The sequence below is a fragment of the Salmo trutta genome, chromosome 32 (genome assembly GCF_901001165.1).
Source record: "Salmo trutta chromosome 32, fSalTru1.1, whole genome shotgun sequence".
NCBI lineage: Eukaryota > Metazoa > Chordata > Actinopteri > Salmoniformes > Salmonidae > Salmo > Salmo trutta.
Genome location: NC_042988.1, coordinates 1,071,317 through 1,098,345, shown reverse-complemented (window position 1 = coordinate 1,098,345; position 27,029 = coordinate 1,071,317). Strand labels below are relative to the sequence as shown.

Sequence of the window (27,029 nt, the reverse complement as noted above, 5' to 3'; positions counted from 1 at the left end):
GGTTTACCTCCTATGTATTCACATCCTACCATACCTTTGTCTGTACATTATGCCTTGAATCTATTCTATCGCGCCCAGAAACCTGCTCCTTTTACTCTCTGTTCCGAACGTACTAGACGACCAGTTCTTATAGCCTTTAGCCATACCCTTATCCTACTCCTCCTCTGTTCCTCTGGTGATGTAGAGGTTAATCCAGGCCCTGCAGTGCCTAGCTCCACTCCTATTCCCCAGGTGTTCTCATTTGTTGACTTCTGTAACCGTAAAAGCCATGGTAACATGCATGTTAACATTAGAAGCCTCCTCCCTAAGTTTGTTTAATTCACTGCTTTAGCACACTCTGCCAACCCGGATGTCCTTGCCGTGTCTTAATCCTGGTTTAGGGAGACCATCAAAAACCCTGAAAATTCCATCCCTAACTATAACATTTTCCGACAAGATAGAACTGCCAAAGGGGGCGGAGTTGCAATCTACTACAGAGATAGCCTGCAGAGTTCTGTCTTACTATCCAGGTCTGTACCCAAACAATTCGAGCTTCTACTTTTAAAAATCCACCTTTCCAGAAACAAGTCTCTCACCGTTGCCTCTTGTTATAGACCACCCTCTGCCCCCAGCTGTGCCCTGGACACCATATGAGAATTGATTGCCCCCATCTATCTTCAGAGCTCGTGCTGCTAGGTGACCTAAACTGGGACATGCTTAACGCCCCGGCCATCCTACAATCTAAGCTTGATGCCCTCAATCTCACACAAATTATCAATGAACCTACCAGGTACAACCCCAAATCCGTAAACACGGGCACCCTCACAGATATCATCCTAGCCAACTTGCCCTCCAAATACCCCTCTGCTGTTTTCCACCAAGATCTCAGCGATCACTGACTGCATCCGTAATGGGTGTACGGTCAAACGACCACCCCTCATCACTGTCAAACGCTCCCTGAAACACTTCAGCGAGCAGGCCTTTCTAATCGACCTGGCCCGGCTATCCTGGAAGGATATTGACCTCATCCTGTCAGTAGAGGATGCCTCGTTATTCTTTAAAAGTGCCTTCCTCACCATCTTAAATAAGCATGCCCCATTCAAAAAATGTGAACCAGTAACAGATATAGCCTTTGGTTCACTCCCGACCTGACTGCCCTTGACCAGCACAAAAATATCCTGTGGCGTACTGCATTAGCATCGAATAGCCCCCGTGATATGCAACTTTTTAGGGAAGTCAGGAACCAATATACACAGGCAGTTTGAAAAAGCTAGCCTTAGCTTTCCTAACAGAAATTTGCATCCTGTAGCACAAACTCAAAAAAGTTCTGGGACACTGTAAAGTTCATGGAGTAAAGAGCACCTTCTCCCAACTGCCTACTGCACTGAGGCTAGGAAACACTGTCACCACCGATAAATCCACTATAATTGAGAATTTCAATAAGCATTTTTCTATGGCTGGCCATGCTTTCCACCTGGCTACCCCTACCCCGGTCAACTGCCCTGAACCCCCCACAGCAACTCGCCCAAGCCTCCCCCATTTCTCCTTCACCCATATCCAGATAGCTGATGTTCTGAAAGAGCTGCAAAATCTGGACCCCTGCAAATCAGCCGTGCTCGACAATCTGGACCCTCTCTTTATGAAATTATCTGCCGAAATTGTTGCAACCCCTGTTACTAGCATGTTCAACCTCTCTTTTGTATCGTCTGAGATTCCTAAAGATTGGAAAGCTGCCGCGATCATCCCCCTCTTCAAAGGGGGAGACACTCTAGACCCAAACTGCTACAGACCTATATCTATCCTACCCTGCCTTTCTAAGGTCTTCGAAAGCCAAGTTAACAAACAGATTACCAACCATTTCGAATCCCACCGTACCTTCTCCGCTATGCAATCTGGTTTCAGAGCTGGTCATGGGTGCACCTCAGCCACGCTCAAGGTCCTAAACGATATCATAACCACCATCAATAAGAGACATTACTGTGCAGCCGTATTCAACGACCTGGCCAAGGCTTTCGACTCTGTCAATCACCACATTCTTATCGGCAGCCTCAACAGCCTTGGTTTCTCAAATTACTGCCTAGCCTGGTTCACCAACTACTTCTCTGATAGAGTTCAGTGTGTCAAATCAGAGGGCTTGTTGTCCGGACCTCTGGCAGTCTCTTTGGGAGTGCCACAGGAATCAATTCTTGGGCCGACTTCTCTGTATACATCAATGATGTCGCTCTTGCTGCTGGTGATTCTCTGATCCACCTCTACGCAGACGACACCATTCTGTATACTTCTGGCCCTTGTTTGGACACTGTGTTAACTGCACTCCAGACGAGCTTCAATGCCATACAACTCTCCTTCCGTAGACTCCAACTGCTCTTAAATGCAAGTAAAATTAAATGCATGCTCTTCAACCCGATCGCTGCCCGCAGGCGCCTGCCCGTCCAGCATCACTACTCCGGACGGTTCTGACTTAGAATATGTGGACAACTCCAAATACCTAGGTGTCTGGCTAGACTGTAAACTCTCCTTCCAGACTCACATTAAGCATCTCCAATCCAAAATTAAATCTAGAATCGACTTCCTATTTCACAACAAAGCATCCTTCACTCATGCTGCCAAACTGGCTATCCTACCGATCCTTGACTTTGGCGATGTCATTTACAAAATAGCCTCCAACACTCTACTCAACAAATTGGATGCAGTCTATCACAGTGCCATCTGTTTTGTCACCAAAGCCCCATATACTACCCACCACTGCGACCTGTACGCTCTTGTTGGCTGGCGCTCGCTTCATACTCGTCGCCAAACCCACTGGCTCCAGGTCATCTACAAGTCTTTGCTAGGTAAAGCCCCACCTTATCTCAGCTCACTGGTCACCATAGCAGCACCCACCCGTATCATGTGCTCCAGCAAGTATATCTCACTGGTCACCCCCAAAGCCAATTCCTCCTTTGGTTGCCTTTCCTTCCAGTTCTCTACTGCCAATGACTGGAACGAACTGCAAAAATCACTGAAGCTGGAGACTTATATCACTCTCACTAGCTTTAAGCAGCAGCTGTCAGAGCAGCTCACAGATCACTGCACCTGTACATAGCCCATCTGTAAATAGCCCATCCAACTACCTCATCCCCATATTGTATTTATTTATTTATCTTGCTCCTTTGCACCCTAGTATCTCTACTTGCACATTCATCTTCTGCACATTTATCACTCCAGTGTTTAATTGGGATATTGTAATTACCTTACCTCCCTTATCTTACCTCATTTGCACACACTGTATATAGACTTTTTCTCCTGTATTATTGACTGTATGTTTGTTTATTCCATGTGTAACTCTGTGTTGTTGTATGTGTCGAACTGCTTTGCTTTATCTTGGCCAGGTCACAGTTGTAAATGAGAACTTGTTCTCAACTAGCCTACTTGGTTAAATAAAGGTGAAATAAAAAAAAATAATAATAATAATTGTATCTAGTCAAACACCATTTTTTCAAAAAATGTACTAAGGGTGGGTAACAAGCTGATTAGTCGGCTGTTTGAGCCAGTAAAGGGTGCTTTGCTATTATTGGGTAGGAGAATGCTAATTCGCATAATAAAATGTTTTATGTAGCATCCGAATGGTTTGGCCTCTTTCTATTCTGGTTAGAGCCAGTTTGCGCTGTTCTGTGAAGGGAGTAGTACACAGCGTTGTACGAGATTTTCAGTTTCTTGGCAATTTCTCACATGGAATAGCCTTCATTTCTCAGAACAAGAATAGACTGACGAGTTTCAGAAGAAAGTTCTTTGTTTCTGGCCATTTTGAGCCTGTAATCGAACCCACATATGCTCCAGATACTCAACTAGTCTAAAGAAGGCAAGTTTTATTGCTTCTTTAATCAGTACAACAGTTTTCAGCTGTGCTAACATAATTACAAAAGGATTTTCTAATGATCAATTAGCCTTTTAAAATTATAAACTTGGATTAGCAAACACAACGTGCCATTGGAACACAGGAGTGATGGTTGCTTATAATGGGCCTCTGTACACCTATGTAGATATTCCATTAAAAATCAGCCGTTTCCAGCTACAATAGTCATTTACAACATTAAAAATGTTATGTTATTTTAATGGACAAAAAATGTGCTTTTCTTTCAAAAACAAGTGACCCCTAACTTTTGAAAAGAAGTGTACTTGACGGTTGTGTTGCCCTTGGATGCCCATAAACCTCACAAGACTAGTCTGAAGGTACCAGTTTAATGTGGGCTATTTTTAGCACTTTTCTGGAATTCTTGATTGTTTTAAATTACGGACTCCTCTTTAAATCTGGGTATTCCTCCAAAGCTCCATTGTCCTGAGTCTGTACAACTCTGCCAGGACCTAGGATCAAGGGAGATACTAAAGTGTTTTAGTACTATATCTCTTGACACAATGATGAAAATAATCATGGCCTCCAAACCCTCAAGCTGCATACTGGACCCTATTCCAACTAAACTACTGAAAGAGCTGCTTCCTGTGCTTGGCTCTCCTATGTTGAACATAATAAACGGCTCTCTATCCACCGGATGTGTACCAAGCTCACTAAAAGTGGCAGTAATAAAGCCTCTCTTGAAAAAGCCGAATCTTGACCCAGAAATTATAAAAAAAATTATATTGAATCTTCCATTCCTCTCAAAAATGTTAGAAAAAGCTGTTGCACAGCAACTCACTGCCTTCCTGAAGACAAACAATGTATACGAAACGCTTCAGTCTGGTTTTAGACCCCATCATAGCACTGAGACGGCACTTGTGAAGGTGGTAAATGACCTTTTAATGACGTCAGACCGAGGCTCTGCATCTGTCCTCGTGCTCCTAGATCTTAGTGCCGCTTTTGATACCATCGATCACCACATTCTTTTGGAGAGATTGGAAACCCAAATTGGTCTACATGGACAAGTTCTGGCCTGGTTTAGATCTTATCTGTCGGAAAGATATCAGTTTGTCTCTGTGAATGGTTTGTCCTCTGACAAATCAATTGTACATTTTGGTGTTCCTCAAGGTTCCGTTTTAGGACCACTATTGTTTTCACTATATATTTTACCTCTTGGGGATGTCATTCGAAAACATAATGTTCAATTTCACTGCTATGCGGACGACACACAGCTGTACATTTCAATGAAACATGGTGAAGCCCCAAAATTGCCCTCGCTAGAAGCCTGTGTTTCAGACATAAGGAAGTGGATGGCTGCAAACTTTCTACTTTTAAACTCGGACAAAACAGAGATGCTTGTTCTAGGTCCCAAGAAACAAAGAGATCTTCTGTTGAATCTGACAATTAATCTGGATGGTTGGTCAGTCGTCTCAAATAAAACTGTGAAGGACCTCGGCGTTACTCTGGACCCTGATCTCTCTTTTGAAGAACATATCAAGACTGTTTCAAGGACAGCTTTTTCCATCTACGTAACATTGCAAAAATCAGAAACTTTCTGTCCAAAAATGACGCAGAAAAATGTATCCATGCTTTTGTTACTTCTAGGCTGGACTACTGCAATGCTCTACTTTCCGGCTACCCGGATAAAGCACTAAACAAACTTCAGTTAGTGCTAAATACGGCTGCTAGAATCCTGACTAGAACCAAAACATTTGATCATATTACTCCAGTGCTAGCCTCCCTACACTGGCTTCCTGTTAAGGCAAGGGCTGATTTCAAGGTTTTACTGCTAACCTACAAAGCATTACATGGGCTTGCTCCTACCTATCTTTCCGATTTGGTCCTGCCGTACATACCTACACGTACGCTACGGTCACAAGACGCAGGCCTCCTAATTGTCCCTAGAATTTCTAAGCAAACGGCTAGAGGTAGGGCTTTCTCCTATAGAGCTCCATTTTTATGGAATGGTCTGCCTACCCATGTGAGAGACGCAGACTCAGTCTCAACCTTTAAGTCTTTACTGAAGACTTATCTCTTCAGTAGGTCCTATGATTAAGTATAGTCTGGCCCAGGAGTGTGAAGGTGAACGGAAAGGCTGGAGCAACGAACCGCCCTTGCTGTCTCTGTCTGCCGGTTCCCCTCTTTCCACTGGGATTCTCTGCCTCTAACCCTATTACAGGGGCTGAGTCATGGGAGGGGTGCGTCCCTTGAGTGGGTTGAGTCACTGACGTGGTCTTCCTGTCCGGGTTGGCGCCCCCCCTCCCTTGGGTTGTGCCATGGCAGAGATCTTTGTGGGCTATACTCGGCCTTGTCTTAGGATGGTAAGTTGGTGGTTGTAGACATCCCTCTAGTGGTGTGGGGGCTGTTCTTTGGCAAAGTGGGTGGGGTTATATCCTGCCTGTTTGGCCCTGTCCGGGGGTATCATCGGATGGGGCCACAGTGTCTTCTGATCCCTCCTGTCTCAGCCTCCAGTATTTATGCTGCAGTAGTTTATGTGTCGGGGGGCTAGGGTCAGTCTGTTACATCTGGAGTATTTCTCTTGTCTTATCCGGTGTCCTGTGTGAATTTAAATATGCTCTCTCTTTCTCTCTTTCTTTCTTTCTCTCGGAGGACCTGAGCCCTAGGACCATGCCTCAGGACTACCTGGCATGATGACTCCTTGCTGTCCCCAGTCCACCTGGCCATGCTGCTGCTCTAGTTTCAACTGTTCTGCCTGCGGCTACGGAACCCTGACCTGTTCACCGGACGTGCTTGTTGCACCCTCGACAACTACTATGATTATTATTATTTGACCATGCTGGTCATTTATGAACATTTTAACATCTTGACCATGTTCTGTTATAATATCCACCCGGCACAGCCAGAAGAGGACTGGCCACCCCTCATAGCCTGGTTCCTCTCTAGGTTTCTTCCTAGGTTTTTGGCCTTTCTAGGGAGTTTTTCCTAGGGAGTTTTTCCTAGCCACCGTGCTTCTTTCACATGCATTGCTTGCCGTTTGGGGTTTTAGGCTGGGTTTCTGTACAGCACTTTGAGATTTCAGCTGATGTACGAAGGGCTATATAAATAAATTTGATTTGATTTTATTGCTTTACTGGGAGGCTTATCAGTGGTAGATATGACAGTGATATTTATGTTTGAGCTGATAATGCAAGGTGAGCTGCACCAAGTGGACTTGTTACTAGTGCAATCCGCCTCAGTGCTAACAGTATAACTCAGGTTCATAGGCGCATGATTACTGCATACAATAGCTGTAGGGTTGACAGAGGCATTGAGCGGAGTTAGAAGGACATACATTAGGTTATTCATATTATGATTGCCAACGCCCCTGGGACAATGCACATTTGCAGGAGCACTACGACAACTCAGCAACACAATGGTAGGGATTATCTGAGCAGGGCTTAGTTACTGATATGTCATTGTCTCAATGCAGCCTTGAAATCCGTGGGCAGGGTCCAGGAGCCAAGATGATTTGGATGGACTCTGTCATTCCTGTAGAGCATCTTCTGTTTCCAAAAGGTGTCAAAGTTATCTATAAAAGCTATGCAACAGATCTACAGTAGTATTTTAGCCAGATGTGTAATACCAGTAGCCTGCTGAATCTTTCACAGCCGTGGCCCTGTGATGGCACCAGGCCTGAAATAACTGGCCGCTTTTTGGAATCTTTCAGAGCCAGAATCAGTTCTTCAAAATCCATTTTTAGCAGTTCCCGAGCTAGCCCTCCTAATGTAATTTAACCCAACATGGACTACGACAGCATCAGCCCCCAACAGCTGTCGGAGAATGGTAGGAGAGAGTCTCGTAATGTCCTGTACGCATGCTCTGGGATAGCACAGGGTTTTTTCCCCGGGAACCGAGATGTTTCTCACCATAGAGCTACCGATGATGAAAGCTGGTGAAATGGCTGAGGAGGTCCGGACTTTCTTTCGCCCAGACATCCTCATGGCCCAATGAAGGTGGGAGCTCTGAAGATCTGAAATTGAGGTAGACACCACCAGAGAGGGAGACAGAACATGGGACGAAGATGCAGGTACCTCCGCATCTGATCTCGAAGTGGAAGTCCCCAGGGACGAAGGCGCCCGAACCTTTTGATCCAGGGTGATGAAGCTGTTTGAAGTATGTATCTGGTCCGGGCTTACCACTGCCAAGGAGGCCCCTATTGCCAAATGCTGCTGCTTTCAACTTCCACGGCGAGTGACGTGCCTCCATGGCTGCTTAGTAGGGTCAAGAATAGGAACATCCACTAAGTCATCCAAAAGCATCCTACTATTTCTATTCTCCAGGGAAGGTGGAAACCCCTTCAGGGAGGAATCACTGCAGGGCACCGGCCAGTCGGCTGTGGAGAGACAACACGGCGGCAACACTCCCACCAACACAGTTCCTGCAGCGTTGAAAACGTTTGTTAGCGACCTCCATTTGAAACAGGCTAGCTGGGCTTCAGTGTCTCTCTTCTTGAAAATAATTTACAAGTTTGCTATGAGCTTCAGGTTCGCAAATACAGCCCTAACCCCGCCTCCCGAAACAAGCACACACCAGTACGGCAAACAAAGAGAAAGCAGAGGCCTTGCTCTCTGTATGGATCCTGGCTACACATACACTGTACGAGCAGGAGATGACCAACTCGCAAGTTGGTGCTGTAGAAACAAGCAGTAAATTGCAGGCAGTGAGCCAAAAAAAAAACGGTCAACAAGGTCTTGACTCTCTGTGATCACTAAATAAACTGTGGCATTCTCATAGTTGGACTGTTAACTTGAATATAATCTCTTAACCCAGAACTAACTTCTTGGTCAGATGCTTGATTAAGTTCTGGGTCCATACAGTAAGAGAAGAGGTAGAATGAGGATCGGAACTAGAACGAAGAGCTCCATCCTCAGTCTATGCAAGTTACAGGCATGTCCAAACCACTGGAACTAATGCTGCTCATTATCTCACTCATCCTGTTGTATCATGACAGATCTATGGTACAATTTATGTTTATGTAGTCTGTCCACGAGAGAGTAACTCTCATAGAGCTTATTTACACAGGGTATTTTAACATATTTTATACATCTTGCACCGTTTTCAAACAACCCTGCTGAGAAAAAACAGCATAGACCAGTATACATTTCAAGCAGGTCCATGCTGTTTTATGCTGGTCCATGTTGGTCTTTAACTGGTCAGGGCTGGTCAGAGGCTGGTCAAGCTGGTCTGACCAGCATGGTCTAGGTGGTCAAGCTGGTCTGACCAGCATGGTCTAGCTCAGGAATGGACAACTTTGATGGGGGCCACAAAATAAGTGGCGTACCCACATCTATACCCACACATGCAGTCAACTGATTTGTGCAATCAATCTATCTGTGCAGTTAGACTACTTAACTCTCTTAACTAAATGCAATATACCAGAAGCAAGGGCCCTAGCTTTTTGGGGACCCTAAGCGAGATTTGCTTGGGTGGCCCCACCACCTCGCAGACAAAACATTTTACTGGCCCCGTCTTGACGGTGGAGTGAAACATTTTAAAGTATATTTCTGGCAATTCTACACATTTTGTCATGGGGCTTAGAGAAATGCTGCAGTGTTAAAGCAGTTTTTGTTGCACTTCTACACATTTTGCCACGGGGCAGAGAGAAAATGTTCACTTTTTATAACTAATTTCCTGCAATTCTACAAAATTTTCCATGACTTATGCCATGTTAATATGATATCTGAATGAGAGCTACTAATACAATCAATGGGCCCCCCCCTGCAGGTCAGGGCCCCTGGGCACGTGCCCTGCATGCCTGGTCAGCATTCAACAAGTTTAGATAGCTGGCTAGACAAACTTAACAATCAAAAAATTGTTAGCTGACATGGCTAATTGAGTGAATGTCAGTGACTGACATATTTATTTATTTTATTTAACCTTTATTGAACTAGGCAAGTCAGTTAAGAACAACAGTTTACAGAGTATAGAGTGCAGTGATGTGTCCTATAAGGAGCATTGGTGGAAAATCTGATGGCCGAATGGTAAAGAACATCTAGCCGCTCGAGAGCACCCTTACCTGCCAATCTGTAAATTATGTCTCCGTAATCTAGCATGGGTAGGATGGTCATCTGAATCAGGGTTAGTTTGGCAGGTGGAGTGAAAGAGGAGTGATTACGATAGAGGAAACCAAGTCTAGATTTAACATTAGCCTGCAGCTTTGATAAGTGCTGAAGAAGGACAGCGTACCGTCTAGAGAAGGACAGCGTACCGTCTAGGATTTTGTGTTAAATGCTAAGATTGTATAAGTAGAAGATTGTATCATCTGCAAATAAATGGATGAGAGAGCTTCCTACTGCCTGAGCTATGTTGTTGATGTAAATTGAGAATAGTGTGGGGCCTAGGATCAAGCCTTGGGGTACTCCCTTGGTTACAGGCAGTAGCTGAGACAGCAGATTTTCTGACTTTATACACTGCACTCTTTGAGAGAGGTAGTTAGCAAACCAGGCCAAAAACTCTCAGAGACACCAACACTCCTTAGCCAGCCCACAAGAATGGAATGGCCTACCGTATCAAAAGCCGTGGCCAAGTCAATAAAAATAGCAGCACAATATTGCTTAGAATCAAGGGCAATGGTAACATCATTGAGAACCTTTAAGGTTGCAGTGGTGCATTCATAACCTGAGTGGAAACCAGATTGCATACCAGAGATAATACTATAGACATCAAGAAAGCCAATCAGTTGATTATTGACAAGTTTTCCAACACTTTTGATAAACAGGGCAAAATAGAAATAAGCCTATAACAGTTAGGATCAGCTTGATCTCCCCCATTAAATAAAGGATGAACCGTGGCTGCCTTCCAAGCAATGGGAACCTCCTCAGAAAGGAGAAACAGGTTAAAGAGGTTGGAGATAGGCTTGGCGATGATAGGGGCAGCAACCTTAAAGAAGGGTCTAAACCATCTGACCCAGATGTTTTTTTGGGGTCAAGTTTCGGGAGTGTTGGGAACAGTGGTATTTTATGTTGAGAAATTGGACTAAAACCCAATCACATGCTAAGTTGTTACTACTTAACAGATTGGGGGGTGACACCGAGTCAATAATTGTCACAGATGCCCTGGTAATTCTGCTCATTCCGTTCACCAGCTCCGAAGGTCTACGTCACCGGCCTTCTAGACGTCACTAAACTGGATTCATTACCACCAACCGCAGACTGTCTTGTCTGATTACGCACACCTGGATCCCATTCCCCCTGATTAGTATGTGTATATATGTGCCCTCTGTTCCCCATTGTCCTTGTCCATTGTCCCATGTCCATTGGTCTTGTGAGTACCTGTGCTCTGTTGTATCGGCTTTCATGCTAGGTGTTTGTGCACTAGAGGTTTTAGGTTAGAGGTTTACACCTCACTCTTTTATTTGGGTTACATCCCTGTGTTATATATATATATATATATATATATACAGTACGTGTTTGTTTTAGGCTTCGTCCCCATCATTTTCATGACGTACTTTATTTTGGGTGGAGAAATAAAAAACCCTATTACGTATTCCTGCGCCTGTCTCCTATCATTATACAGCGTGACAAAAATAACATGTGGCTTCTAGAGTCCAGGAGACTCCCGGAGTGGGAGGGGTAGAAGGGGACAATGTTACCAAAGCATTAGATACACTAAAAAAGGCATATGACCAGCACCAATAACCAAATAGATGGTGGGAAAAATATTCCAAATTGGACAAAATTGGCACACATTATCTCGTAGATGGGAAGTTTAAAACCAGTCAAGAGTGTGTGGATGCAATCGTAGTGTGGAATACTGGAAAGGTCCAGACCACAAGATGCAGGCATCCTAACAATGGCATTTTATCAGCAGTGGGTGAATATGGAAAAAGAGAAAAATAGAGACCTGCGATATAAAATGCAGTAGACAAGAACGAGGCAATTAATTAAAAACTGGGGATATCCGAAGGGTGTGCACATAGATTAGATGAACAGAAGCAGGAATTGGCTATTGCGCTAGAAAATAGTCAAAACCTAAATCAGGAATTAGAGGGAGCCCTTGAGGATAGACAAAAACACATAAAACAACTCATGGTTGCACTTGAACAGTATCAAAATACGTGTGGAGGAGTACAGTGCCTTTGGAAAGTATACAGACTTTTTCCACATTTTGTTAGGTTGCAGTCTTATTCTAAAATTGATTAAATAGTTTTTTCCCTCATCAATCTATTTATTTATTTTCATATTTTTTTACCCCTTTTTCTCCCCAATTTTGTAGTATCCAATTGGTAGCAACAGTCTTGTCTCATCGCTGCAACTCCCGTACGGACTCAGGAGAGGTGAAGGTCGAGAGCCGTGTGTGCTCCGAAACACAACCGAACCAAGCCGCACTGCTTCTTGACACAATGCCCACTTAACCCAGAAGCCAGCTGAACCAATGTGTCGGAGGAAACACTGTACACCTGGCGACCGTGTCAGCGTGCACTGTGCCTGACCTGCCACAGAAGTCGCTAGTGCGCAATGGGACAAGGACATCCCTGCCGGCCAAACCCTACCCTAACTGATATTAAATGTGCATAAGTATTCAGACCCTTTAATCAGCAATTTTATTGAATCACCTTTGCCAGTGATTACAGCCTCGAGTCTTCTTGGGTATGACGCTACAAGCTTGGCACACCTGTATTTGGGGAGTTTCTCCCATTCTTCACTGCAGATCCTCTCAAGTTCTGTCAGGTTGGATGGGGAGAGTTGCTGCACAGCTATGTTCAGGTCTCTCCAGAGATGTTTGATCGGGTTTAAGTTTGGCCTCTGGCTGGGACACTCAAGGACATTTAGACTTGTCCCAAAGCCAATCCTGCGTTGTCTTGGCTGTGTACTTAGAGTCGTTGTCCTGTTGGAAGGTGAACCTTCACCCCAGTCTCAGATCCTAAGAGGTCTACAGCAGGTTTTCATTAAGGATCTCTCTGTACTTTGCTCCATTTGTCTTTGCCTCGATCCTGGTAGTCTCACAGTCCCTGCCACTGAAAAACATCCCCACAGCATGATTCTGCCACCACCACGCTTCACCGTAGGGATGGTGCCATGTTTCTTCCAGATGTGACGCTTGGCCTTCAGGCCAAAAAGTTCAATCTTGGTTTCATCAGACCAGAAAATCTTGTTTCTCATGGTCTGAGAGTCTTTAGGTGCCTTTTGGCAAACTCCAAGTGGGCTGTCATGCGCCTTTTACTGAGGAGTGGCTTCCGCCTGTCCACTCTACCATAAAGTCCTGATTGATGGAGTGCTGCTGAGATGATTTCTGGAAGGTTCTCCCATCTCCACAGAGGAACTCTGGAGCTCTGTCAGAGTGACCATCAGGTTCTAAGTCACCTCCCTGGCCAAGGCCCTTTTTCCCCAATTGCTCAGTGTGGCCGGGTGGCCAGCTCTAGGAAGAGTCTTGGTGGATCCAAACTTCTTCCATTTAAGAATGATGGAGGCCACCGTTTTCTTGGGGACCTTCAATACTGCAGACATTTTTTGGTACCCTTCCCCAGATCTGTGCCTCGACACAATCCGCTCTATGGATAATTCCTTCGACCTCATGGCCTGGTATTTACTCTGATATGCACTGTCAACAGTGGGACCTTACATAGACAAGTGTGTGCCTTTCCAAATCATGTCTAATCAATTGAATTTACCACAGGTGGACTCCAATGAAGTTGTAGAAACATCTCAAGGATGATCAAAGGAAACAGGAAGCACCTCAGCTCAATTTCGAGTCTCATAGTAAAGGGTCTGAATACTTACAGTACAGGTCAAATGTTTTAGAACACCTACTCATTCAAGGGTTTTTCTTTATTTTTTACTAATTTCTACATTGTAGAATAATAGTGAAGACATCAAAACTATGAAATAACACATATGGAATCATGTAGTAACAAATAAAGAGTTAAACAAATCAAAATATATTTTATATTTGAGATTCCTCCAATAGCCACCCTTTGCCTTGATGACAGCTTTGCACACTCTTGGTAATCTCTCAACCAGCTTCATGAGGTATTCACCTGGAATGCATTTCAATTAACAGGTGTACCTTCTTAAAAGTTCATTTGTGTAATTTATTTCCTTATAAAAGCGTTCGAGCCAAACAGTTGTGTTGTGACAAGATAGTGGGGGTATACAGAAGATAGCCCTATTTAGTAAAAGACCAAGTCCATAGTATGGCAAGAACAGCTCAAATAAGCAAAAAGAAATCACAGTCCATCATTACTTTGAGACATGAAGGTCAGTCAAAATGGAACATTTCAAGAACTTTCTTCAAGTGCAGTTGCAAAAACAATCAAGTGCTTTGATGGAACTGGCTCTCATGAGGACCGCCACAGGAATGGAAGACCCAGAGTTACCTCTGCTGCAGAGGATAAGGGATATCCCCCTTTTTTTCAATTTTCGCCTAAAATGTCATACCCAAATCTGACTGCCTATAGCTCAGGCCCTGAAGCAAGGATATGCATATTCTTGGTACCATTTGAAAGGAAACACTTTGAAGTTTGTGGAAATGTGAATTGAATGTATGAGAATACAACACAATCGATCTGGTAGAAGAAAACACAAAGAAAAAAACATCCATCTTGGAAATGCAAATGAAAGGTCCCAAATCTAGCCATCACTCTGGTTGTAATTCCGATGGTGTCCGCAAGATGGCAGCAGTGTATGTGTAAGGTTTCAGACGGATAACTTGAAGTATGAGCAAACTACATGACATTTAGTGTGAAGTCACCCAGGTATATTTGGGCAAATCGTGAAGGAGACATTTATATTCACATTACATTTTTCTGCAAGAATATCGTCAAATCTGTATACTTGGACTTTGATTTAGCTTTTCCAGTATTATTAGCCATATTATAAGTTCAACATTTGCAAAACACCCAGTTTTCATAACTTCATAACTCTCCATATTTTTATAATTTTTGTCCAAAAGGAAAAGGCTTGCTGTTGCACAAGGTTAGCAGCAACATTTTGCGATTGGTGCTTATTTGACAAAGTTACAGTCAATCAAGTGAAGACCGCCCACGTCATCGGCGTGACATGAAGGCATCGCTCTCTGACCAAATTTGGTGTCCTATAGGATATACTACACTCCTAATGATATAGTGAAGTCTGGTTACATTCTAGGATTTCTGAGGAATAAATACGAACGTGATTTGACTGGTTGAAACAACATTTAGGGTTAGCCTTTCACAGATTCCTTTCTTTGCAAATACAACGAGTGGAAATACAAAATTGATCGTGCATGCTATATGGACCTTTTTAGGATATGAAAAAGGATTTTATCTAACAAAACGACACTTCATGTTATCTCGGGGACCCTTTGGATAATAAATCAGAGCAAGATTTCAGAATGTAAGTACACATTTCACCTTCAGAGATGAATTTATCAAACCGCGGTGAAAAAATAGTTTTGTTGTTGTCACGTCCTGACCAGTAGAGGGGGTAGTTGGGTCAGGACGTGGCAGCAGGGAGTGTGTGTTTTTTATTGTTTCATTGATTTTGGCCGTGTGACTTCCAATCAAGCACAGCTGTAGAAGGTTGTGGTTGATTGGGAGTCACACATAAGTTGCCTACTTTGCCTTGTGGGGTTGTGGGTGGTTGTTTTTTACACTGCTTGTATAGCCTGTAGAACTGTCACTGTTGTCACCCTTTTTGTTGTTAAGTGAATGCTCTACTCCTTTTTTGGTAATAAATGACCATGAGTATTCACATACCTGCTGCGCCTTGGTTCATTTCAGAAGACAGCCGTTACAGAACCACCCACCTAACCAGGACCAAGCAGCAGAAGAGGAGGAAGCCACAGGAGAGAAAAAAGGAGGAATGGACATGGGAGGACGTCCTGGATGGCAAGGGAGCCTACACCTGGGAAGAGATCCTGGCCGGAAGGGATCGCCTCCCATGGGAACAGGTGGAGGCACTCAGGAGAGTGGAGGCAGCTGGACAGAGGAACCAACGGGAATGTTTTGCTGGAACACGGTTGGGTAGGAAACCCGAGAGGCAGCCCCAAGATTTTTTTTGGGGGGGGCACACGGGTAGTTTGGCCAGGCCAGGGAAGAGCCGTAAGCCAGCTACCCGTGACTACAGGGAGGTGCGTATGAGGTGGAGGGCGCCATGTTACGCTGTGGTACGCACCATCTCGCCTATACGGACGCACAGCCCAGTTCGCCCAGTACCAGCGCCCCGCAGGTGCCAGGGCAAGGGGAGCATCGGGCCGGAAGGGGTGATGCCAACCCTGCACTCAAGACCGCCAGTGTGCCCTTTCGGTCCGGTGTTTCCCGCTAGACGCACTAGCATGGAGGTGCGTGTCTCCAGGCTGGAAAGTCCAATACCAGCCCCACGCATCAGGAGTCTAGTGTGTCAGCCCAGCCTCGCCAGTCAACAGTCACCAGAGCTGCCCGCCAGTCAACAATCACCAGAGCTGCCCGCCAGTCAACCATCACCAGAGCTGCCCGCCAGTCAACAGTCGTCAGAGCTGTCCGCCAGTCAACAGTCGTCAGAGCTGTCCGCCAGTCAACAGTCGTCCGAGCTGCCCGCCAGTCAACAGTCGTCAGAGCTGCCCGCCAGTCAACAGTCGCCAGAGAGGTCAGACTGCGCTGAACTGCTGGAGTGGCCAGACTGCGCTGAACTGCCGGAGTGGCCAGACTGCCCAGAACTGCCGGAGTGGCCAGACTGCCCTGAACTGCCGGAGTGGCCAGACTGCCCTGAACTGCCGGAGTGGCCAGACTGCCCTGAACTGCCGGAGTGGCCAGACTGCCCTGAACTGCCGGAGTGGCCAGACTGCCCTGTTCTGCCGGAGTGGCCCTCTTGTCCTCCGGCCCAGCCCGAGTGGCCCTCCTGCCCTCCGGCCCAGCCCGAGTGGCCCTCCTGCCCTCCGGCCCAGCCCGAGTGGCCCTCCTGCCCGCCGGTCCAGCCCGAGTGGCCCTCCTGCCCTCCGGTCCAGCCCGAGTGGTCCTCCTGCCTTCCGGCCCAGCCCGAGTGGCCCTCCTGCCTTCCGGCCCAGCCCGAGTGGTTCTCCTGCCCTCCGGTCCAGCCCGAGTGGCCCTCCTGTCTTCCGGCCCAGCCCGAGTGGCCCTCCTGCCTTTCGGCCCAGCCCGAGTGGCCCTCCTGCCTTCCGGCCCAGCCCGAGTGGCCCGCATGCCTTCCGGCCCAGCCCGAGTGGCCCGCATGCTTTCCGGCCCAGCCCGAGTGGCCCGCATGTCTTCCGACCCAGCCAGAGTGGTCCGTCTGCCAGGGTCAGCCCGAGTGGCCCGTCTGCCCGGCGCAGCTATCGGCGCCAACAAAGTGGTCGACGCCGAAGGTGGAGCGAGGTCCACGTCCTGCACCTGAGCCACCTCCAGGATAGGTGGGTTGGGGAGGGAGGGTGTAGCACAGTGCCGTCGGTGACGGCAGCCACCCTCCCTTCCCTCCCTTATTGTTTAGGTTTTAAATTTTGTTGGGGATTTTCTTGTTTTCCTTTTTTTAGGTGCATCCCGGCGTCTGCACCTTGAGGGGGGGGTACTGTCACGTCCTGACCAGTAGAGGGGGTAGTTGGGTCAGGACGTGGCAGCAGGGAGTGTGTGTTTTTTATTGTTTCATTGATTTTGGCCGTGTGACTTCCAATCAAGCACAGCTGTAGAGGGTTGTGGTTGATTGGGAGTCACACATAAGTTGCCTACTTTGCCTTGTGGGGTTGTGGGTGGTTGTTTTTTACACTGCTTGTATAGCCTGTAGAACTGTCACTGTTGTCACCCTTTTTGTTGTTAAGTGAATGCTCTACTCCTTTTTTGGTAATAAATGACCATGAGTATTCACATACCTGCTGCTCCTTGGTTCATTTCAGAAGACAGCCATTACAGTTGTTAAGAGCTCTCCTCAAACAATAGCATGGCATTTTTTCGCAGTAATAGCTACTGTAAATTGGACAATGCAGTTATATTAACAATAATTTAAGCTTGCAGCCGATATAAGACACTATATGTACTGACATTTGTTGTTTCTCTACAATCTGCAATCGTGACGCACGGCGCTGCATGATTTACAACTGTCCTGTTGACGGGACGCCTATCCCTAATTAGAGTTACCAGCTTCAGAAATTGCAGCCCAAATAAATGCTTCACAGAGTTCAAGTAACAGACACATCTCAACATCAACTGTTCAGAGGAGACTGTGTGAATCAGGCCTTAATGTTTGAATTGCTACAAAGAAAACATTACTAAAGGACACCAATAAGAAGAAGAGACTTGCTTGGGCCAAGAAACACGAGCAATGGACATTAGACCGGTGGAAATTTGTCCTTTGGTCTGGAGTTCAAATTTTGTATTTTTGGCTCCAACTGCTGTGTCTTTGTGAGACGTGGTGTGGGTGTATGGATGATGTGTATTTCCCACCGTAAAGCATGGAGGAGGAGGTGTTATGGTGTGGGAGTGCTTTTCTGGTGACACTGTCTGTGATTTATTTAGAATTCAAGGCACACTTAACCAGCATGGCTACCACAGCATTCTGCAGCGATACGCCATCCCATCTGGTTAGAGATTAGTAGGACTATGACCCAACACACTTCCAGGCTGCGTAAGGGCTATTTTACCGAGAAGGAGAGTGATGGAGTGCTGCATCAGTTGACCTGGACCTCCACAATCCCCCAACCTCAACCAAATTGAGATGGTTTGGGATGAGTCAGACCGCAGAGTGAAGGAAAAGCAGCCAACAAGTGTTCAGCATATATGGAACCTCCTTCAAAACTTTTGGAAAAGCATTCCAGGTGAAGCTGGTTGAGAGAATGCCAAGAGTGTACAAAGCTGTCATCAAGGCAATGGTGGCTATTTGAAGAATCTCAAATATAAAACACATTTTGATTTGTTTAACACTTTTTTGGTTACTACATGATTCCATATGTGTTATTTCATAGTTTTGATGTCTTCACTATTATTCTACAATGTAGAAATTAGTAAAAATAAAGAAAAGCCCTTGAATAAGTAGGTGTTCTAAAACTTTTGACCAGTAGTGTATGTAAATAAAGTATTTATGTTTTTAATTTAAATTATTTTGCAACATTTTCAAAACCTGTTTTTGCTTTGTCATTATTGAGTATTGTGCGTAGATTGCTGTGGATTTAAAAAAAATCCATTTCAGAGTAAGGCTGTAACATAACAAAATGTGGAAAAAGTCAAGGGGTCTGAATACTTTCTGAAGGCACTGTATATGCAATTGCCACTCCTCCACCGTTCGACCCATGCTACAAGGTGAAACAGGTCACATCTAGTGGGCCACCATTATACCCCTTCCTTTAAGGTGGAGTGGATGCTGAGGGGTGAAGCCAACGACGGGTACTCCGTTCGTTTTTCACTCTGTTTGTCAGAACACCAGTGTCCAAAACACAGTGAAAGCAGGTCACCAGCAAAAACACAGTGAAGGCTCAGCGAAGGCTGGTCACCAGCAAAACCAGCATCTATACTGGACCAGCCTATGATGGTCTATGCTGTATTTTTTTTTAGCAGGGAACTCACAATACAATGCAGCCAGATTATTGTTGTACTTTTGCAACTTCACTTTTTCAAAGACCATGAGAAGGAATTTATTATCTAACCAATACACAGTACTGGGTTAGAAAATAGAATTGTACTAAGATGGGTTTTACATGATTTTTGTAGAATTGAGCAGCTGAATCTGCAGTTTAAACAATAACACCGCTGTCACCCTGTCACTGATTTGGTAAATAGCTGAGGGATGGGGCTGGAGAAATGTAACCACTCTCAAATTCATAGACTGACCATCCATGAGACTTCTACATGTTTTGATGTTATACAGTGTTTGTTTACATAGAAGTAAAAACAAGGTTATATTTTGGGTACTGATGGGGTAAAACAGTTGAAGCTCATGAGGCATTTATAAATTATATTCTTCAAGGATTAAAATATATATATCGTGAATTTAAAAGTAAAGAAATTGATGTAGCAATCGCAGATTGCCCATTTAACATCTTAACTTACTTATCATCATCCTCGTCCAGAGCAACCCTCTCAAAGTGGAGGTGAAGCCTGTGTCCCTCCCTGGCCTCCAGTAGCCAATGGCAGCTCAGATTATTGCCGTTGCTGTGGTTACTCGCAGATGGAGGAGGCGGCGAGAAGATTCTACCCACGGTCGCATTTCGGATCCACCCTCCACATGACACAGCTGACAGTTGGGAAGAACAATCAAGAGTTATACACACTGTGTATGGACACTGGCATTGGGGCCAGCCACAGAAACATCAACACTTCCCTCAACTGTGTGAGATGTGGGGCCTTCCGTGGACAAACATAATTTCTCATGAGCTTACAGTACCCATGCTGGCCACAACAAAGCTGCATTGTACGTTTCAGATACACATTTTCTGTGCAGGCCAGACAATTGTTGAATCATATTGACATGGTCAAAGATTCTACTGTCAGAAGATAGCGGACACTGACCCACACACTGAGGTTCAGGAGAGCTCCAATGAGGTTGAGTCATGTTCAAGCAAGTGGCTACCTCGTGGCCCCTGACCTGGAAGCCAGGGTCACAGTGGAAGTGGGCCTGGCCTCCGGGGTGGATGTCCGTTACTGTCACACCCCCTCCCTCAGGAGAAAGAGGGAATGAGCAGGAGAGGAGGAAGGCTGTTGCATGTAGAACATATTAAGGGAGTGAGAAATATGGAGGAAAGAGAGAGAGCTACAGATTAATTGCACAAAACAAGGCAGAATGACATGTAAACAAACAGTAACACTCAAACCGCTCACTGGGATGGAATACCTTGATAATTCATGCGAAAAATGACGTCTTTGTTTCATTTTTTTTTATTAAACTAAAATAATAACCTCCTTGTTGTGGACTGCACCCTTATAAGAACATTTTATTGACTAAAAAATATTTTATTGGAAAAAGAAAAGACGCCACTCTGAATTTACCTTGATAGTGTAGGCTGAACATGCCATGATCGGTCTGCCGGAGACTGCGGTAGTAAATCTGCACCTGATTGGTTGAGCTTCGAATCACCTGACCGTCACTCATTAGGGTCTCATTGGCTAAGAGTTCTGGTCCCGTCCCTCCATAGCCAAGGATAGTCAGGGACTCGTCCTTGGACAGTTTCACTTTCTTCACCTGGGGAGAGGGGAGATGGTGGACATCTAGTGACTCATTTAGGAATCATTGAGGAGTAAAAATGCCTAACACTGGTTGCCAACCACCATGTTTACTTATTCAAAACTGGTTCTCCCCAATGTCAAATGGATTTCACATGATGTATACTGCAACTGTTTGCTTGCAGAGGACTACTCTGAGCAAACAGGTAGCTGGGAAATCCAAGCCCGCCTACTTTTTATTTCTCCTCTACCCCAGTAGAAGACGCTTGGACCTTCTTTTTTTATATTTTCAATGGTAATGGTATTGTTAAAAATGAGAATTAAAAACAGGTTCAGCCCCTTGTTCGACCGTGATCTTGCAGAGTTACTCCACCTCAAGAGTTACATTTGGAGAAAGGCTCGGCACACGCATACTCAGGCTGACTGGCTATTGTACAGGCAAATGAGAAATAAGTGCACTCAGGTTACCCGGGAAGGCCAAAATTAGTTATTTTAAGGAGCAGTTCTCTCTCTGCGGGTCTAACCCCAAGAAGATCTGGAAAACGGTTAAAGACCTGGAGAATAAACCCTCCTCCTCACAGCTGCCCATGTCCCTTAATGTTGATGATGTGGTTGTTACTGACAAGAAGCACATGGCTGAGCTCTTTAATCACCACTTCATTAAGTCAGGATTCCTATTTGACTCAGCCATGCCTCCCTGCGCGTCCAACATTTCCTCATCTCCCACCCCTTCTAATGTGACTATCCCCGATGTTTCTTCCTCTTTTCCCCCTACCCTGCTACAAGGTTTCTCCCTGCAGGCAGTCACTGAGTCCAAGGTGATAAAGGAGCTTCTTAAACTTCACCCCAAAAAAACATCTGAGTCAGATTGTTTAGACCCTTTCTTCTTTAATGTTGTTGCCCCTATCATCGCCAAGCCTTTCTCCAAACATTTTAACCTGTCTCTCCTTTCTGGGGAGGTTCCCATTGCTTGGAAGGCAGCCATAGTTCCTCCTTCATTTAAAGGGGGAGATCAAGCTGATCCTAACTGTTATAGGCCTATTTCTATTTTGCCCTGTTTATCAAAAGTGTTGAAAAACTTGTCAATAATCAACTGATTGGCTTTCTTGATGTCTATAGTATTATCTCTGGTAAGCAATCTGGTTTCCGCTCAGGTTATGGATGTGTCACTGCAACCTAAATGGTCTTCAATGATGCCACCATTGCCCTTGATTCTAAGCAATATTTTGCTGCTATTTTTATTGACTTGGCCAAAGCTTTTGATACGGTAGACCATTCCATTATTGTGTCGAGTGTTGGTGTCTCTGAGGGGTCTTTGGCCTGGTTTGCTAACTACCTCTCACAAAGAGTTCAGTGTAAAAAGTCAGAAAATCTGCTGTCTCAGCCACTGCCTGTAACCAAGGGAGTACCCCAAGGTTCAATCCTAGGCCCCACGCTCTTCTCAATTTACATCAACAACATAGCTCAGGCATCAGGAAGCTCTCTCATCCATTTATATGCAGATGATAGTCGTATACTCAGCTGGCCCCTCCCTGGATTTTGTGTTAAATACTCTACAACAAAGCTTTCTTAGTGTCCAATAAGCTTTCTCTACCCTTAACCTTGTTCTGAACACCTCCAAAACAAAGGTCATGTGATTTGGTAAGAAGAACGCCCCTCTTACCACAGGTGTCATTACTACCTCTGAGGGTTTAGAGCTTTTGGTAGTCCCCTCATACAAGTACTTGGGAGTATGGCTAGATGGTGCACTGTCCTTCTCTCAGCACATACAGTTGAAGTAGGAACTTTACATACACTTAGGTTGGAGTCATTAAAGTAGTTTTTCAACCACTCCACAAATTTCTTGTTAACAAACTATAGTTTTGGCAAGTCGGTTAGGACATCTACTTTGTGCATGACACAACTCATTTTTCCAACAATTGTTTACAGACAGATTATTTCACTGTATCACAATTCCAGTGGGTCAGAAGTTTACATACACTAAGTTGACTGTGCCTTTAAACAGCTTGGAAAATTCCAGAAAATTATGTCATGGCTTTAGAAGCTTCTGATAGGCTAATTGACATAATTTGAGTCAATTGGAGGTGTACCTGTGGATATATTTCAAGGCCTACCTTCAAACTCAGTGCCTCTTTGCTTGACATCAAAGGAAAATCAAAGGAAATCAGCCATTACCTCAGAAAAAACATTGTGGACCTCCACAAGTCTGGTTAATCCTTGGGAGCAATTTCCAAATGCATGTTCATCTGTACAATTAATAGTATGCAAGTATGAAGACCATGGGACCACGCAGCCGTCATACCGCTCAGGAAGGAGACGTGTTCTGTCTCCTAGAGATGAACGTACTTTGGTGTGAAATGTGCAAATCAATCCCAGAACAACAGCAAAGGACCTTGTGAAGATGCTGGAGGAAACAGGTACAAAAGTATCTATATCCACAGTAAAACGAGTCTTATATCGACATAACCTGAAAGGCCGCTCAGCAAGGAAAAAGCCACTGCTCCAAACCGCCATAAAAAAGCCAGACTACGGTTTGCAACTGCACATGGGGACAAAGATCGTACTTTTTGGAGAAATGTCCTCTGGTCTGATGAAACAAAAATAGAACTGTTTGGCCATAATGACCATTGTTTTGTTTGGAGGAAAAAGGGTGAGGCTTGCAAGCCGAAGACACCATCCCAACCGTGAAGCACGGGGTTGGCAGCATCATGTTGTGGGGGTGCTTTGCTGCAGGAGGGACTGGTGCACTTCACAAAATAGATGGCATCATGAGGACAGAACATTATGTGGATATATTGAAGCAACATCTCAAGACATCAGTCAGGAAGTTAAAGCTTGGTCGCAAATGGGTCTTCCAAATGGACATTGACTCCAAGCATACTTCCAAAGTTGTGGCAAAATGGCTTAAGGACAACAAAGTCAAGGTATTGGAGTGGCCATCACAAAGCCCTGACCTCAATCTAATAGAAAATTTGTGGGCAGAACTGAAAAACATGTGCGAGCAAGGTCTGACTCAGTTACAACAGCTCTGTCAGGAGGAATGGGTGAAAATTCACCCAACTTATTGCGGGAAGCTTGTGGAAGGCTACCTGAAACCTTTGACCCAAGTTAAACAATTTAAAGGCAATGCTACCAAATACTAATTGAGTATATGTAAACTTCTGACCCACTGGGAATGTGATGAAATAAATAAAAGCTGAAATAAATCATTCTCTCTACTATTATTCTGACATTTCACATTCTTAAAATAAAGTGGTGATCCTAACTGGCCTAAAACAGGGAATTTTTATTAGGATTAAATGTCAGGAATTGTGAAGAACTGAGTTTAAATGTACTTGGCTAAAGTGTATGTAAACTTCTGACTTCAACTGTACATACAGTACCAGTCAAAAGTTTTAGAACACTTACTCATTCAAGGGTTTTTCTTTATTTTGACTATTTTGTACATTGTAGAATAATAGTGAATACATCGAAACTATGAAATAACACACATGGAATCATTTAGTAACCGAAAAAGTGTTAAACAAATCAAAATATATATTTTTTTCAGCTTTGCACACTCTTGGCATTCTCTCAACCAGCTTCATGAGGTAGTCACCTGGAATGCATTTACATGAATAGGGTTGCCTTGTTAAATGTTAATTTGTGGAATTTCTTTCCTTCTTAATGCATTTGAGCCAATCAGTTGTGTTGTGACAAGGTAGGGATGGTATACAGAAGACAGCCCTATTTGGTAAAAGACCAAGTCCATATTATGGCAAGAACAGCTCAAATAAGGAAAGAGAAATGACAGTCCATCATTACCAAGCAGTAAAATTAGATTTAAAAAACAGATAAAAATACACCATATGGAACAGCGGGGACTGTGAAGCAACACATACATAGGCACAGACACATGCTATACACACACATACACATGGATTTTGTACTGTAGATATGTGGTAGTGGTGGACCCCCTTGCTCCTTCGCAAGGGGGTCCTGATAGCAACAATACAACAACCAACACAATGTCAAACAAAACAGCAATCAATACAAAACTCAACATTTATGAAAAACAGTTACAGTACTCCGTTACTAGGTCATCAGTTAATTCAGGGAAAACCCATTGAGACCATGGTCTCCTTCGACCATGGTCTCAATGTGTTTTCCCTGAATAGATAAATACAAAAATAAAAAATGGATTAGTGGAAAACGATGTCCGAACTCTGAAAGTTTGTGCAAGCTAGCCACTGTGTGTGTTTGCTTATCCTGGAAGCGGAAGTGCTTAAGCGGTCCTATGTAAAACAATAGATCATGATTAAATTCAAAACGGGGATATCCTACCAGCGTAGGATGCTGCTTTGAAGTCTGAGGGCACACAGCCCCTTCATTATGGTCGCTTCTTGCCGACACATCAAAGTAGCCGTTCCAGACTCTCACATCAAGGACGTAGAGAGGCTGGTATAAGCAAGACTAGCTAAATGCTATCAAAACCATAGAATCCCTCAGTGTCCAACTCCCTGAAGGCAGCCCGCAAAATGACTGTATTTCTTGCTTGAATCTTTTACCACTAAAAGTTGTTGGAGGGGTCTGAAAACTCACTAAATATACTGACAAGGTTGCTAAATTGGCAACACTGGAGTAGTTCCTGATTCTGGGTTTTCTTCATTGATTATTTTGACAAATCAGTATTGGGAGAAGGTGGTGCTTAAACTGGTGCTGTGATTTTCAAGCCTATGTGCTTGATAAACGTTTTCCACTAGAGTTCACAGCCACAAAGTCAAAATTGGCTATATCGTAAAAATTTATGAAAACCAAAATGTGATTTTTGGCTGTCCAAGTGGTTGTTTGAGTGAGAAAGACACAAGAGAACCAATCAGTATAAAAGCATAGCCCCCTTCATTAGATGCTTTGTGCCTACAACATCAAGGAGCCTTTCCAGACCCTTTCCCATACATGCACTTTTCACTTGCTTCTTAAACTCTCATCCCATTGCTTTGTATTTTTGTTGTGTGCAAAAAATAAAAAACAAACAATAGTGGTATGATGATGATGACTAACGGTAACTTACCTGAATTTCCACTCCATAACCCGGATACACTGTGATGCTGTAGGTGCACTCCAGAGGAGAGTAAGGGGATGAAGAGAGAGGATCTGGAGACTCCACAATGCCCTCCATCCCAGAGAGACTGGCATTGCACTGCACTGGAGAGAGAAAGTCAGGACACTTGACTGAAAATGCACAAATATCTCAACCTTATGAAAGTAATGCCTATGAAACACTACCATCATCCTAACATGTTAGGCTTGCAATCACACAATGCATTTACCCGGCATGTGCACCGTGGTGATGGTTGTTGTGGTGATCAAAGTGGTTGTCGTCTCCTCCTCTGTGGGTGATGATGTTACAGTTTTCCCTGCTCCTGATAGGCTAACTGGAGGCGATGAGGTCAGGGCCGTGGTTAGCACCCCTGGTAGCATCACAGTGGCTGCAGGCTCAGTCTGCCCAAGCTGTGGTACAGCCTGAGTAGGGTTGGTGGTTGTACCTGCAATCAGGGAAGAGTGTTTAAACCAGAGATTGGCAACTTGCGGCCCGCGGAACCCCTCTTTTGTAGGTGGATCAATTTCCAGAAAGTATTCACACCTCTTTACTTTTTCCACATTTTGTTGTGCTACAGTCTGAAATTAAAATTGAATACATTGAGATCTTCACTGGCCTATACACAATACTCCATAATGTCAAAATGGAGGGGGGATTCTACTAAGCTAACATATGGAATTGTTTTAAGATGGTCATACCAAAATCTAAATACTACTACTATGGCCCATTACTACTATAGCCCATAGAAACACTATTTGAATTCTGTACAGGCTTCCTTCTTTTTACTCTGTCACTTAGATGATTATTGCGGAGTAAGTACAAAACATATTCCAAAACATGCATCCTGTTTGCAATAAGGCACTAAAGTAAATATGCCTAAAATGTGACAAAGAAATACATTTTATGTCCTCAATACAAAGTATTATGTTTAGGGAAAATCCAACACATCACTGAGTACCACCCTTCATATTGTTGATGTTAAATCTTGTTAAATCCACCTCAAATCAGTGCAGATGAAGGAGAGGACACCGGTTAAAGAAGGATTTTTAAGCCTTGAGACA

General features: G+C 44.4%; 1 protein-coding gene across 3 annotated transcripts in view; it reads right to left on the bottom strand.

Annotated features, from left to right (window-relative positions):
- sez6l2 (seizure related 6 homolog (mouse)-like 2) overlaps window positions 1-27,029 on the bottom strand; it is a 172,264-nt gene that overhangs the window by 28,056 nt on the left and 117,179 nt on the right. For all 3 annotated transcript variants that reach the window (XM_029726963.1, XM_029726964.1, XM_029726962.1), the window contains exons 4-8: window positions 26,198-26,413; window positions 25,939-26,072; window positions 20,715-20,907; window positions 20,238-20,423; window positions 19,779-19,962 (exon numbers count right to left, since the gene is read on the bottom strand). In XM_029726963.1, coding sequence (XP_029582823.1) covers window positions 19,779-19,962; window positions 20,238-20,423; window positions 20,715-20,907; window positions 25,939-26,072; window positions 26,198-26,413 — 913 coding nt within the window. The remainder of the gene's footprint in view (window positions 1-19,778; window positions 19,963-20,237; window positions 20,424-20,714; window positions 20,908-25,938; window positions 26,073-26,197; window positions 26,414-27,029) is intronic.